This window comes from Diabrotica virgifera, chromosome 4, assembly GCF_917563875.1.
Source record: "Diabrotica virgifera virgifera chromosome 4, PGI_DIABVI_V3a".
NCBI classification, from domain to species: Eukaryota; Metazoa; Arthropoda; class Insecta; order Coleoptera; family Chrysomelidae; genus Diabrotica; species Diabrotica virgifera.
The window spans coordinates 7552123-7569203 of NC_065446.1; the positions used below are offsets into that span (position 1 = coordinate 7552123).

Here is a 17081-nt window from a genome sequence, read left to right on the forward strand (position 1 = left end):
TGAAATGTTTGTCTGATAAAAATCGGTCCGGGTTAGCCGGACTTCCGGGTTATCGGGGGCCGACTTATCGGGGTTCCACTGTACATATAAAAAATGAGATCGGGAGGAGTGCGAAAATTACAGAGTAATAACTTTATTAAACACCACATATAACGAATATTAGAAGAATACCAGAATTGGTTCAGACCGGAGAAGTCGACGAATGATTCCGTACATACTGTGGAGCAAATAATTCAAAAATCGAAAGAATACAATAGAGAAATGCACCTAATACTCATGGATTTCAGAAGCGCTTTTGATGCAATCAATCGGACGAAAATGATGGATGAGCTAGAGAATGTTGGAATCCCAGAAAAATTAAGACATATTATGCTAAAATTGAGCCTAAAGAACACCAGAACCAGCATCAGTTTCAACGAAACCACTTCTAAGGAAATCAATGTAAACAAAGGCCTGAAACAAGGTGACTCTATCTCCCCGAGATTATTCAATCTGACATTGAAAGTAATCATAAGGAGGACAAACTTTGCAAACAAAAACATTATTTGCAATTATCAACTTCAACTAGTACCCTATTACAGATCAACTTCAACTAGTAGCATATGCAGATGATCTAATCATCATTGCGAAGACGAAAATGACACTTATAAAATCAGTTGGAAAATTAGATAAGGAAGCGAAGAGAATAGGACTAGAGATAAACCAGCACAAAACAAAATACATGACGATAGGGAAGGATGACACAACAACTTGGAAATATCTAATAACGCAGAACCATAAATTTGTAACTGTATCCACCTTTAGCTACTTAGGGAGTAACAATAGGGAAAACCGGAAAAGGGAGAACAGAGAAAAGAATTATGAAAGGCAGAAAAACATACATGGAATGAATAGAAATCTGCTGAGAATCAAGACGTTAAGTATAATGTGAACCTATGTAAGACCTGTTGTTACATGTAACGAGGATTAACAAGAAATAGGAAGACAGCCTTCTGAAATTTAAAAGAAAAATAATGAGAACAATACTGGCTCACGATGTAACAAGAGAGGGATAAATTAGAATAAAAAAATGCTAAAATTGAAGAAGAATTAAAGAGAGAAAATATACGTCAGATACATAAAATCAACCGAACGCAAATACGGGACATTTAGGCGTCCCGAGAGACTTTTTCGAGACGATATTCTCAAACTACACCTATGAATATGTTAGTGACTATAATAATGACGGAATATAGGATTCTGTAGAAAAGAGTACCTACACCTAGGCTTTATTGAGTTGTCTGCCCAATAATTTTAGTGATTTGTTATATTTATATGTATGTTTTGTCATATGTATTTATATGTATTGTTGTGGAATTGTTTTTTTTAAGAAAATTCAAAAAAATAAAATTTATATCAACGACCATAAAATCATAGTTTTTCATGACCCTGTATATCACCAAAATTGTTTAGAATTTAATTTTGCTATTAAGCAAGTGTTTCGGGAAAAAGTGAAACGACTAATAAGTGATTCGACGAAATGCACGGGACAATGAACAAACATTGCGGTGATTAGAGAGTTGGACATCGTGGTCGAAAACAAAGACGGTTTTAAGATCCTTCCGGGAAGGTCTTTTAATGTGGTAAACAAACTGTATTAGTTTTTAGTTGTAAAAGTAGAAAGTAGTAAAGAACTAATTATGATATTCTTTGAAATTTGACAAATTGGGAAAGTTATATGGAAGGATATTTGGTTTCTTAAGAAATAAATGGTTTGATAGAGGTTGTTGTTTATTGTATGGAAAATATCAGGAGAAGGGATAATGAATGTGAGAGTATGGATTTGAGAGAAAAATAAAGACTGTGAAATTGACATCTGAAGAAGGCAGTCGAGTTGTAAAAGTGTATAATCAGTGTAGAGTGGTGTGATCGGCCTTTGCGAGCAGAATCAAGTTGAAACCAAATCGTCGACCGGTTGAAGGGTTAATTTTCCTGGTCCGAGGGAGATTCCTTTGTTTTGTCTAGAACGAGTAGCTGATTATTATCCGTTTGTGCACAATATATTCGAGCAAGTCCTGTGTGTTTTTCTTGGAAGCAGTTTTGACGAGAGGGACTTTTTCGCAACAACCAGAGAGTACGTGTTGAGAGAGTCAAGGACGGCGCAATCCAGAAAACGAGGGAGTGAAGAATAAAAGGTTAGTCAAATCATTTGTCTGAATGGAGAAAATTTATTTACATCAAAACCATATTTGTTTATTTGTTTATCGAACAATTTTTTTTAACGCAGTTAGTCATTTCAAATTTGAGAAATCAATTCAAAAGAAGAAAAGTAAAATTCATTTAATTTAGTATGAGTAAATAAGAAATTAATTAAATAAATATTTTTGTCAAAACAAGGAGATATCAGAGTTAAAGTTTAAATTTATTAAGTTAGAGATTGTTGCAACAAAGTTAAATTTTAGTATTTTTTGAATCATATGTACACGGCTTAATTGATAAAAACAATAGATTACATTTATATGATTTTGAGTGTTTTCAATTTCCCTGTTTCTACCTTGGAAGAAGTAAGCAACTAGAAATACTAGAAGCCACAGATCACAGGTATTGTATCAAATACTAAATTAGCCCTGAGAATAAAATTGATTGGAAAATTTAATTGGAATTTAGTTGTGTTTTTACATAGGCAATAAATAAAATAATTGGATAATCAATTAAATTAAGAATTTGCTAATTAATCTAAATAAATAGAAAAAGTAGAGCGTAACAGTATGTATGTTTTTATTACCCCTTATTCGATACACCGCTGTTAGAACATACTATGTTGTCACTAATTAGTTTCCTTTCCAGCGTACTTTTATGCAGATAGCTCATATAATGTTTTATGGACAATTATCCAGGTGGCCCATAATTTTGCCACGAGAGAAACATCCCAAAACTGCAATTTGTACACAAAATGGCACAAGATTATCTGCTTTATGGACTAATATAAAACTGAAATTAACAGGTTAATTAAAAAGAAAATTGGGATAAGCAATTTTACATAAAATCTTTGGCAAATACTATAAAATGTTACTGGTAAAAGAACTTTTCTAATATTCTTTTATTGGTTCAGGTTTTTGCATTATCTGATCCGCTATGAAGATTTAAGTTACATAAATTCTTTCGTTTAATGTGTATTTATCCCTTTATATGTCTGGATCCCGCGTACCAAAAAAAGTTTATTAATAGCAAGCTGAAAATTTGTTAATAATTAACGGTGTCTAGTCGAACAAACTTTGATGTATAGGAACACTGGAACAGGGGAAGTTTTAATTGTGGAACAGGTTACAGGTTTCGAACGTCAGACTACGAAAACGTCCCATGTTTTTTGTCGGACTGAACTTCCAATTGATTTGTGGCCCTTTCATTAAACTCTCATGCAAAAATCAGACTGCTATTTATCACCAACCTAATTCCTGTCATTTGAAATGTCCTACGTGTCAGACTTATTAAAACGCCCAATATATTTGTCGGACAAAATTTTTTTCCATATTATATTATATAAAGTTTGCTGTTGAGTAAACTTAAAAACAACCTGCTAGTTTTCAAAATCATAACCTTGTCAGGATGACACGTTCCACAATTAAAATCACGTTCCACAATTAAGACTTCCCCTATTCCAGTGTTCCATACATCAAAGTTTGTCCGACTAGACACCGTTAAGCTATTAACATATTTTCAGCTCGCGATTAATCAACTTTTTTTTGTTACGCGGGATCTAGGCATATCATAAACTATTAATTTCTTAGAAAAATTAACTAATTTGAAATGAAAGTATGACTAATATTGATTTATGCAATAATATATAGGGTGTTCCCCGAAATATGACATCGAACATTTTCTCAAAATCTCAACAAATTTTACAAACATTTTTTATAAAATTTGCGGGAATTAATGATGCGTAGAACTATAAATTATTTTGAAGTGTACAAGGTGTCTCTAAAGCAACAGATGCAATTTTCATTGTAAGGCAACTGATGGAAAAATACAGGAATAAAGAGACCGACGCTCATATGGTATTCATTTATCTTGAGAAAGCATAAGATAGAGTTCCTCGAGAGATTCTGTGGTGGGACTCAATAAGAAAGGAGTCCCTGGCGAATACGTAAAGGTTGTGAGAGATATGTATGAGGGAGTAACGACTAGTGTTAGGACAGGTGTGGGAGAGACTGATAAATTTCAGGTGAAAGTAGGATTGCACCAAGGCTCGGTGCTTAGTCCTTATTTATTCTCATTAGTTTTGGACCAGATAACAGCGAAACTACAGGGTAGCATTTCATGGTGCCTAATGTATGCTGATGATGTAGTGCTAATAGAAAATAGTGAAAGATATTTAGAACAAAACTTGAACAGTGGAGACAAGCTCTGGAAGAAAAAGGTTTAAAACTTAATAGGACAAAAATAGAGTATTTGGAATGTTCATTTAAAGGTGGAGTTACTACAAATGGTAACTATTGTTACTTTGGATGGTGAAATGATTATGAAAAGCAATAGTTTTAAGTACCTAGGATCGGTATTACAGAGTAATGGAGAAATAGATGGAGATGCATGCAGTAGAATTAGGGCTGGATGGATGAAGTGGAAAGAAGCGAGTAGTGTGTTGTGTGACAGAAAAATTCCAATGAAGCTGAAGGGAAAATTCTATAAAACAGCCATAAGACCGGCTATGATGTACGAAACTGAATGTTGGGCAGTGAAAAAGAAAGAGGAACAACTAATGCATGTGGCGGAAATGAGAATACTTAGATGGATGAGTGGAGTGACAAAAAAGGATAAAATTTGAAATGAGTATATTAGGGGAAGTCTAGGTGTGGCACCAATTGATGCCAAAATGAGAGAGCATAGTTTAAAATGGTTTGGTCATGTTCAACGTCGAGACGTTAATCACCCAATACGAAGCATAGCTGAAGTGCAGAAGAAGACCTGGGGGGAGACGATAAGGCAGGACATGTTGGTAAAGGGAATTTACATTGATATAACCCAAGATAGAATTGTGTGGAGAAATGCAATTAGGGAAGCCGACCCCGCATAGGGATAAGGCAAAGAGAATGATGATGAGAAGGTGTCTCTAAAGTATCAAAATAACGAGAAACTTTGTTACTTTTATAGAATGCCAGTATCTAGTACGATAACGATGTTAGACCGGTTCGATAGAGTTCTCGGGCGGCCCTTCCGTCCAGCGTTTTTAAGCCAGCTTTCCTACATTTTAAAATTCTTCTGACAGCAACCTCTCTAACATGTTGACGTGAATCTGTTAACATAAAAATTTAAGTGTTCCGGGTACGAAAAGTAAGCATTGTTTTGAACAACTTTATTGATAATTGATCAGACATTATTCGGAAAATCTCTCGAAACCTCTAATAATTTCCATAGATGCCTGGCACCATATTCCAATCTTGGCTGTGTTTTTATATCAAACCACATAAGCGAATATACTTTTATTACAAACTCAGCTAAAATCTTTAAGCTTTCGCATGGATCAGTTGTAGCTACATAAACGCTACATAAAAAGAATGCGGTTAACTGTCGTGAACCAACGTAAGTGTGCCATCTTCCCTGAACTTTTCTCTGCCAAACTTTGAGACCATTTTCCATCTTCAATTTTGCTTTAGATAGTTTGTATAAATACTGTTCATCTGTACTTAGATCATTTTCATTTACAAGAGGCAGGGCAGCTTCTATGGGTTTAAATTTAATAACAGGCATTTTTTCGCAATTGGAAAGAGGGGATCAAATCGACTCAGAATATAATAGGGACCTTAGACAGTCCATTCGCGTGCAACAGGCATACACTTCACTGTAATAATTTATTTACTCTCGTTTCTATAATCCGAATGATTCCACCTTTCCAGCCCCTATTGACATTTGTACCGTCACAACCCATAACACTTAATTAGCTTAGATCTAGATTATGGCTTTTTTAAGTAGTCTAATATTCCTTCGGCAATATCTATGGCACAAGATTGGCTAAGAGCTAAGTACCCAAAGTATAAACTACCTGGTCCTTCAATATACAGCTCCATGCTGTTCAGTTTTCATGATCCACCCCCCGTTCTCGAAGACCATGACATTGATTAAAACCTGTGTATGTAGTTATTAATCTATAACGATGGATTGATCTTTTCTTCCATCGAAGTATAGCCCTTTAATTGACTTGTTTAAATTTTTGTTGTAACTCTTCTCCGAATTTTATTTTTGTCGATGACCAGCGCTGTATTATTTTTGAAAATTAAGCTTAGGTCTTCTAAAAGGGTATATGTAATTTTTAAGCAGCTCTTTTAGATACACCTGTCAAATAGACAGCTTTAGAAGTCTTAGAAAGCTTTAAGTCTTTATCCTGTCAACTGTATTATCTTTCTTTCGCTTAACAACAGAATACGACAACAAAAGCGTTTTTACCAGTCTCAAGCTTTTAAAAAAAAATTCTTGAAGGACCAGGCGTTCGGTTAATTACTTTTTAACCCGACCCAAATTTCGGTATGAGGTTATGTAAAAACTAGTTCCAACTTTTGGCAACTAGCCTTGTAGAAAAATTTTTAAAAAATTTCGGCCCGGCCTAATACTTAATGCGAAAGTTTCCAATGATTGACGTGAGTTCTCTAAAATCGTTATATACAAAGTTATATTATATTAACTAGTTAGACTATAACTTCATGCAGTCACACTACTAACGAGACTGTAAGATTATTGCACAAGATCATACAATGGTCTCTCTTACTATTGTACCCTCTTATGTACGTTACGTAGATCACTCGTGACTGTATCCATCCATGTTTTTCTTGGGGCGACCAACTGACCTTCTGCTATTGGTCCTTTCCTAGAAGGCTGCATTTAGTAGTGTTTTAGGGCTTTATTAACGATACTATTTTAGGGCTGGGGAAAATATATGCCTATTAAACTTGCTTAAAGATATTATAATATGAGCAGTATCTTTCCCAAAAAAGTTACAGATCATCAAAAAATGGTCCGTCAATGTTGTGGAGTTCGAGTTCAGATTTTGCCATTAGGAAAATCCAGACTCTTACCTCAATGCAAAAAATGCCAACCACGATGTGTTAGATGTACTGGAAAGTATCTGACCATCGATTGTGATAAACCTAAAAATGCCCAACTAAAATATGTTCAGTGTAGAGAATGTCATCCTGCAAATTACAGAGGATGCATGGTAGCAAAAGAAATGCAGAAGTTAAAAGACAATCGAAATAAGAAAAATAAAACATTTATCACCTTGAACTAATTGCATTTTAAGAAGAGTTTCCAATAAAACTAAATAAGTTGTAGATGTAACTTTAATTACAATTATAAGGTTTATTCACAGAAAAATACAATAGTTAGTTAAGCAAAAAAAAAACACAAAGAAACAGCATCTTAATTATTTGTGAAGAACTGTTTTTAATTCATTTGGCTCTAAAAAGTTAAAAATAAAATAAAAATTTCAGTATGATTTTTAAACATAATGCATGATCATCTCAAATAGTCTATGATCCGAATATAGGTCGATCTGTACCCATCTGCTTGGCAGATGAAACATTTTTTTTTTATTAAGTTTCATACATAGACAAATATTTCTAGCATGGGTTGCCTATCAAAATCGTGTCATAGCTATCCTTAAGGGGTACCCATAGGGGTTGAAATCAGTATTTCAAGCACATTTTTCTTGAAACTGTGGTATAATTATTTTATTTTTAAATTAAATAGGGATATTCAGCACAATTAATAGATTATTCAAGAAAAAATTCAAGGAAAATATTGAAAAATAAGCCAACGGTGACAAATTTTTAAGACTCTTCAAAAACCAATGAATTTTGCGGTGGACATCAGAACTCATCATTGGATCATAATAAACAAAAAATTCAAAAATATTTTATTAGCTTATGAGTTTTTTGAGGTAACACTGTTGAGTTTTTTAGTTTTATCTACTTTTGACTTTTTGATATTATGTACTCGGAATTCAAGACATCGAATTATATTGGCAAAAAGGGTAAAAACATATTTATTATTGCTAAACAAAAAATAAGCATGAAACAAAAAATATCTTGACAGCGTTACCTCAAGAAATGCCAAAAGAAAATATATATAGAAAATTCCAAATGGGTCGGTCAAGTAGTTTTTGAGTTACAATGTCTACAGCCTTTGAAAAAAGCAGTTTTGAGAAAAACGCGTTTAAATTATTGTCTACTTTTATTTTCAATTTCACTTTTGTCTGTCAAATTGTAAAATGATGCACATCGGAATATATTTTTGAATCGCGGAGTAATTTGCAAAAGAAAATGAGAACAGCTGTTGACTGTTCACTACGTTCAAGCGTGCTGGCACGAATCTGCTGCAAAGCGAGTTGAAGATAGGGATATTTAACAGTATTTCCCTACCTCCCTACCTTCGACCCGCTTTGCAGCAAGTTCGAGCCAGCGCGCTTTAACGTAGTGAGAAACGGTCAACAGCTGTTCTCATTTTCGTTTATAAATTACTCCGCGATTCAAGAACATATTCCGGTGTGTACCACTTTACTATTTGACAGACAAAAAAAAATTGAAAATAAAAGTTGACAATACTTTAAACGCGTTTTTCTCAAAACTGCTTTTTTCAAAGGCTGTAGACATTGTACCTCAAATCTACTTGACCAACCCACCTGGAATTTTGTAAATATTTTCTTTAGACGACATTCCTTGAGGTAATGCTGTCGAGATATTTCTTGTTTTATGCTTATTTCTTGTTTAACAATAATAAATATGTTGATTTTCACCGTTTTTTGCAAAAAAATTCGTTGCCTTGACTTCTGAGTGATATCAAAAAGTCAAAATTTGATAAAACTCAAAAAACCTCACAGCGTTATTTCGAAAAACTCATAAACTAATAAAATCTTTTGTTTATCATGATCCAATGATGAGTTCTGATGTCCACCGCAAAATTCATTATTTTTTGAGGTGTCTTTAAAAATTTGCCACCGTTGGCTTATTTTTTAATACTTTTCCTTGAATTTTTTCTTGAATAATCTATGAATTGTACTCAATATCCTTATTTAATTTAAAAATAAAACAATTATACCATAGTTTTAAAAAAATGTGCTTGAAATACTGATTTCAACCCCTACAGGTACCACTTAAGGATATCTATGACACGATTTTGATAGGCAACCCATGCTAGAAATATTTGTCTATGTATGAAATTTAATAAAAAAATAAGAAAATCTACGGTTTCGTTTTGATTAAAATCTGTCTTCCTCCATCCCCCGATAGCACTATTTCTAGGTCTACCTGTTGTCAAGGAGGCTCTAAGGAAGACAGATTTTTACCATTCCGACCGTAGATTGTCGATATAAATTAAACTAATTTATATCGCAGTATGGATAGAACGCCCTCTAACGGGGAATAAGCGAACTGAATTTCGACTCAATTCAAGCTTTCTGCTTAACCCAGGTATAAACACACCAAAAGGCACCGCCAGGAAAACATTCCACTTTGCGGTTCAGAGAGCCCATATGAAACGAGTCTTCGTACTCTATGCAGAGTATGGCATTAACAAAATAAGAAAATCTACGGTTTCGTTTTGATTAAAATCTGTCTTCCTCCATCCCCCGATAGCACTATTTCTAGGTCTACCTGTTAGAGGGCGTTCTATCCATACAATCTACGCACGGTCGGAATGGTAAAAATCTGTCTTCCTTAGAGCCTCCTTGACAACAGGTAGACCTAGAAATAGTGCTATCGGGGGATGGAGGAAGACAGATTTTAATCAAAACGAAACCGTAGATTTTCTTATTTTGTTAATGCCATACTCTGCATAGAGTACAAAGGCTCGTTTCATATGGGCTCTCTGAACCGCAAAGTGGAATGTTTTCCCGGCGGTGCCTTTTGGTGTGTTTATACCTGGGTTAAGCAGAAAGCTTGAACTGAGTCGAAATTCAGTTAATAAAAAAATGTTTTATGCGGCAAACAGATGGGTATAGATCGACCTATATTCGGATCCCCTACTAAAAGTACACCAACAAATGGATGTTGCAGATACTAAAAAAACCGTTTATTTTTTAAGTAATTTATATTTAAATAAGTTTAATGATACCAACGTTAAAGATATAATTTTGTTTAAATTATAACAGACCTTCGAACTAAGGAGCTCATCTTTGCAAACTAAGCGAGGCATCAGTAATAGTAGCCCTCAACTTGGATCTAGAAAAAACAAAGACGATGACAAATACACAGGATAAATAACATATGAAATATGCAATAATCAAGGAAACTATGGAATAATCAATGCCATTTAATTAATTATTATTAACAGTTAATATACAAAAACCGAGTTCTTAGTTGTAGGAGAAACGCCAGAAAGCCTACAAATTGAAATAGGAACTATAAACCCAACGGAAACCTTCTAATATTTAGGGGTCCAAACAAATTCAAAAGCAGGGAGTAACGACGAAATACATTCGAGGATTGGCCAAGCAAGATCAGCCACCAGACAGCTACAGGGACTATTGTGGAATAATAAAATAACAAAAGAAAAATATATAAAACAATAATAGAAAGTATTGGGTTGTACGGCGCCGAACTCTGGGAAATAAACCAAAGAAACAAATAAAAAATTAAGGCCATCAAAATGAACTATTGGAGACGATGTTGCCGGCTCACTAGACTTGATAGGGTGAGAAACGAAGATATTAGGAGAGAAATGGAAATCGATCTAGATATAATAGACACCATCGAAGCCAAAAGACTCAACTGTTATGGACAACTTCAGAGAATGTCTAAAAAAAGATGGCAAAAAAAAATAGAAAAATGGACTCCACCCCTAGAAGAAAACGAGGTAGACCAAGACGATCCTGGAGAGAAGATATCGAAGATGCAATGACCGCCAGAGATCTAAAAATTGAAGATTGCTTCGTTTATTAGAAGACTCGTTTATTATAATAATAATATACGTATACAGGGTAAGACGCGAGGAACGCACCAAACTTTAAGACTGTATAATATACGTAATATTAATTAAAAATAACTCATAATATGAATATCTTGTTATTCGATTTTCATTTGTTTCCGAGATACGGGATGTTAAAATTTTTCTTACAAACTGACTATTTACTTATTGCTCTAAAACCGCTTGAGGTGTGCAAATGAAATTTGGTAGGTTTTAAAACGTAGTTATTGCGCATTTTTTGACATACAATTAAGAATTTTATATTTACCATTGGCGCGCGTACGGGTAATAGTCTGAAATTTTTTAAAGATAAAAATGGTACGCCACTGAAATATTTCATGAATGTGTAGAAACTTATTTCGAATACTTTGTAAGCGTTATGATCTTTTATTTTTGCATGAAAACGAAGCGTCGTAGACTTCTACTTCAAGCAGCCTTAAACCTTCATACCGCCTGGAAACGTGGTTTTTTTGTAGAAAATAAACATTTTCTTTCGAAATTTATTGACTTACTTAAAAAACTCTATAGAACGGAAGTTTCTTAGAATTAGTCATTTTATCCATTTCCGGACTTATTTCAAACGTGCGGTTATTCACCCCCGAGAAGAGGTAACTATCACCCAACTGTCAGTAAAAGCAACCAACGGCACAAGTTCAACTTTGAAGTGGAGGGTAAGTAGAATCTAAATACAAATTTTTATGAAATTCGGAGTTGACCCTGAAAATTACACAACAAAACCGTCATTTACTAGGCTAATATAAAATAAGAAATAAGCTAAGTTTCTAAATACCTTAAATGCTTTATATCAACTCCAAAAGAAGTTTTTTGTGTTGTTACATTGGCCAATGTAACAAAAAGGGAATTTCTGTTGGAGTGAATATAAAGAACTTGGAAAGTAAAAATAAACTCCAAATATTATCCCCTAATATAGCAAAAATGTGTACAAAGAAAAAAACTGGCTTCTACTAGAGAAGCCGTTGTTACGAAATACTACTTTTGCAGTAGTATTAGTAGTGAATGTAGTTAGGCAAGCAAGATATACAAGAGAATGACAACTTGACACTCAAGGATGGATACGGCCAATTTGCATGCCTGTCAAAGACAGTAGATCAAAATATTAGTGATGATGACTAGGGAATAAAGCATTAAAATAAGAATAATGTACTGAAAATAAATAAAGAAGAATAATTGCTAAAGAAGAACAAATTGAATAAAACCAAAACAAATCACGGGCGCCAGGAAAGAATGTTCGATCACTTTCCCAGGTATCTTACACTGCTGCAAAGATATATTAAACCAGTAAATGTAAATATAAAGGAATAATAATAAATGATATGATGCAAAATAAACAAATAAACTGCTCGTCAAAAGTTAGGGATATAGACAATTCTGCTGAGTTTTCATAGTAGATTTTTTCGTGAACAGATTAACGGATTCCGTGTATTTCTTTTATTATTTTAGATTTTTCTTTAGTATTTACACAGTTATGCAAAGGTTTACTCAAACTTTTTTTTTACTTATACCGGGTGAAAGAGAAGAAATGCTTTTCTTATGTTAAGTTTGAGACGCCCTGTAGGGAGGACGAGGTACAAATGTGGGTATACATCGAAATCGTATTGTAGTCTTATGTTTTGTGAACATTTTGTTTTTTGAATGTCCCTGATATCTTTAGAAACAAAAAAAATACACGGTTTTGTAATTTAACATGTGTTTTAACCGAAACAAAAGTTTGAGACACCTTGTAGGGAGAAAAAGGCACAAAGGTGAGTATACCTCGATATTATGTTGCAGTCTCATATTTTGTAAATATTTTATTTTTTTAATTTCTCTAGTATCTTTAATAGTAAAGAAACTAGACGGTATTACTCTTAAATATGTGTTTTAACTGACGACATGCATCACATCACACATGTGAAACATAGAAACACATTATAAAGAGTAATACCGTCTACTTTCTTTGTTATTAAAGATATCAGAGAAATTAAAAAAATAAAATATTCAAAAAATACGAGACTACAACATGATATCGAGATATACTCAACTTTATGCCTCTTTCTTCCTACAAGGTGTCTCAAACTTTTGTTTCGGTTAAAACACATGTTAAATTAAAAACCGTATATTTTTTTGTTTCTAAAGATATCAGGGACATTCAAACTACAACATGTTCACAAAACATAAGACTACACTACGATTCTGACGTATACTCACATTTGGACCTAGTTCTCCCTACAGGGTGTCTCAAACTTAACATAAGAAAAACATTTCTTTTCTTCCACCCGGTATAAGTACAAAAAACAAGTTTTGATTAAACCTTTTCACAATTGTGTAAATACTGAAGAAAAATCTAAAATAAAAAAAAAATAGCAAAATTCGTCTGTTCGCGAAAAAATCTTCTTCTTCTTCTTCTTCTTCTTAGCGCAACTAGGATTACTCCTGTTTGTCTGCCTCTTATTCTGTTTCAGTTGTTGTTGACTGTACATTGTCTTTCCACCTTTTCGGCAGCCTTCCAACGGGTCTTCTGCTATACGGCTTGTTGTTTTTACAGATGTTCGCTAGTCTATCTGGTTCCATCCGGTTTACATGTTCGTTCCAGTTTTTGTTTCTTGTTTTTATCCACCTATTAATATTTTGAATTTTGCATCGTTCTCGTATACTTCTGTTGCTTTGTCTGTCTCTTAATGATATGCCCGCTATTGATGATGATGATGGATGGCATGGAAACTAGTCCATTTGCCACAGATTTTTGCATATTAATATAATCTTATTATAAGTTATTAATTATGGTATATTACGAACTGAAACTTGACTGTTACAAATCTAAATTATATATCCGGAAGCGTATAAATGATTGCATACGAGTTCAAATATTGATTTCTGAGTGAGTGACAGCAGATGGGTTATGTTTGCTGGAAGTTGCACCTTACTTTTTACAAGGTTTTCAGAAAATATATCTGAAAGCGTTTTATTCTTAAAACATCCAAAGAGGATGTGATTAATATCACACTGGGAAATATTATCGCATGAGCACTTTCCTGATTCGATAATGTTGAATCTAGCCAGGTGAGCTGGAACAGCACCGTGACTAGTTTTTAGTCTAACGATAGTTGCAGCTGATCGTTTAGTTATGTTATATTGAAATATATGCGGTAACTCTGTTAAGGATGGTAACACAGGATGAATCTTATAATAATGATTATTTGAAGTATTCGCCAATACTTTCCATCTGTCTTTCCAGTTATAGTTTATTTTTTCATTATGAAATTTGGTTAGATCCGTAACAGTGAAAATATATTCTTGTATACCAGAATGCGTGGAATTCTTAGCAAGCTCGTCTACTATTTCATTACCTTTTATCCCGCTGTGACTTTTTGCCCAAATAAATGTTACATTTTTGTTTCTAATTTTATGTTTAATTTCACATATCAGCTCACAGGTCTTACGATTTAATTCAATATTATTAAGTCCGCTAAGAACTGACTTAGAGTCCGAAATAATCACTCCATCTTGTATACCCTCGTGCTCCAGCCAATCCAGAGCTTTCCTAATAGCTACTGCTTCTGCGGTGTAAATAGAGCAATGCGAATGAAGTTTTATTTTAAATGACTTGTTTTTGGAAGGAATGTATACTGCAGACCCTACCTTTCCATCGTTAAGTTTAGAGCCGTCTGTGTAGATTATGGTTTTATTAGTGTATTCACTCAATAGGGATTTCAATAAAGTGTTATTTATTTTAGATGATTCTGAATATTTCGGAAATATAATATTTAGTTTTTTGTAAATGCCCGCTATTGATCTTAATACTTTCATTTCGATATTGTTGATTTGTAGTTTCGTCTTTCTTTTATCGGTCCTTTTCTCCGCTGCATATGTTATGATAGGTCTTACTGTTGTCTTGTATACTTTTATTTTGCTTTCCGTGGTCAGATATTTGTTTCTCCATATGGTTTCTCGGAGGCAACCACTTACTCTTGCCGCTTTTGTTGCTTGTTTTGTGGTCTCTGTTCTTATATTCTTGTCACTAGTGATCTCTACTCCTAGGTAATTGAATTTCATTACTTGTTCTACAACTTTGCTGTCTATTTCTAACTTGCATCTACGCGGCTCTCTACTTATCACTATACATTTAGTTTTTTCTACTGATATTCTCATATTAAGTTTAGTTGCTGTGATATTGAAAGTGTGGAGTTGCCTTTGTAGGTCATCCTCGTTATCAGCAATTAGTACTGCATCATCGGCATAGCATAGTATCGTGATTTTATGCGCTCCCATGTGGAATCCATGTCGTTTTCTTACTTCGTGAATTATTTGATTCATCACCATATTGAATAACAACGGGCTGAGCGAGTCTCCTTGGCGGATTCCTCCTTTTAGTTATATGCGTTCTATTTCTCTTGTTGACATTACAACTCTGGTCTTGTTGTTCTTGTTAATTTCATTAATTAGCCTTATTATCTGGTGGTCTATTTGTTCAGCTTGTAATAAATTTAAGATATCATTTCACCTCACACTGTCAAAAGCACTTTTTAAATCTACAAAGCACATGTATGCTGGTTTTCCATATTCAATGACGACCCACGCGAAAAAATCAACTACGAAAATCAGCATAATTTTCTATATCCCTAACTTTTGACGAGCAGTTTATTACAAAGACGTTAGTATGTTAGATAAAATCTAACACGGTAGCGATGGCGGGAATTTCAGAGGCGGTACCGATCGCGGGTTAAAAACATGCCAAAAATAAATCTTAAATATCAAATTTTGTTAACACATTTTTGTAAACTCACCGGGCTGTAATTAAGCGGTGCCCTGCTGACTGCAATAGCTGGAAAGCTGCTGGGCTGTGGACTGGCGGCTTGGACATAACCCACGCTGTCAGCGCTGCTGTTGTACATATCGATGGTAGGTCCTGGAGAGTTGGCCGCTGGAAAACCAGCTCTTGCACCGGTCGTGTGTGGAGAGGCTGGTGGGCCGAAGCCTTGCGCCTGTGCTTGAGCTGCAGCTGCTGCTTGGTAGTTATTCATGACTGCAAAGGAAATGGAGAAATGGTGGGGTTGTGGTGCAGCTGTTGGAGATTGCTGGTGGTGATGGTCGGCTCCTGAAGGCTGCGGTTGGGCCTGCCATGCTCCGCTTGGAGACCCTGAGGGATACAATTAGGGGATAGTCTCCTGGAGCCGACCCTTACCTAACTTTCAGTTTCAAAATTATTAAGACAATTTTTGATTAAAAACCGACCTACGAATTTTGGTGATAAAAATCTGTGGTGATAATACAATTAGAAGAACAGCTTTCTTTTTTAATTATAATTTATTATTTTCATATTCTGTTAAGGAAAAGTATTACTAAAGTCGATTCGCTAATCTAAGACACAACTGTCTAGTGACGTTGGTAATTTTTTTTTGGGAAGTTAGGTTACTAGACGTGACTGGAAATTACTACACAATCAAACAAACGTACTCACAGTCAGCATTATTACATTAACCTTACGCCAATCAATAACATTAAATAACATTAACCTTACGCCAATTAATAATTATTTATATACACCCTTATAATGTATGGATAACAAATGAGAACATTATTTATTGTACAAAATAAAAATACGTTTTAGAAATAAATTCCACAAAAGTTATGAGTTTAGTAGGTATACACTCCCACTATTTTCAATAATTCTGCTTTTTTTAATGAACGGTACTTACAGAAGAAGAAGATATTGAAATCACTCGGTAAAAACTAATTAAAAATATGTTAAGAAAAAATTGCGAGGTATGTGAACTAATGACTTTGCAATACGAATTACAATTAGTTTTTTGCAACGTTAATATCCATTATTCATTTAAGTATCATATGATTTACAACTTACAACATATTCATTCTAATATATCAGTTTAATACAAGATTCAATTTTAAATCTACAATAGGGCTTCAGCTACAAATCTAGGTTTCTGTAGAATGTAGTCTTATAGTCGATTCGCTAATCTGACTGTCTACACTACAATTACAATAAAAATGCACTAGAAATAAACAAGCACAGGAAGCACTCCCAAATCATGATTTGGGAGTGCTCCTCTAACATTCAACGTGTCTTGGTTTGTTTATTTCTACATATATAGTGTATCGTAAATAATGCGACCGTCAATTTATAAATCAAAAGT

General features: G+C 34.1%; 1 protein-coding gene across 5 annotated transcripts in view; it reads right to left on the reverse strand.

The window, feature by feature from the left end:
• The window catches only part of LOC126882898 (RNA-binding protein Musashi homolog Rbp6), a 1676353-nt gene that overhangs the window by 8514 nt on the left and 1650758 nt on the right, over positions 1-17081 (reverse strand). For 2 of the 5 annotated variants that reach the window (XM_050647970.1, XM_050647968.1), the window contains one exon: positions 15714-16066. In XM_050647970.1, the coding sequence (XP_050503927.1) occupies positions 15714-16066 (353 nt within the window). Of the gene's footprint in view, positions 1-10004; positions 10185-15713; positions 16067-17081 lie in introns of those variants that run through there. The other 3 variants (XM_050647972.1, XM_050647971.1, XM_050647969.1) reach the window with 2 other exon arrangements.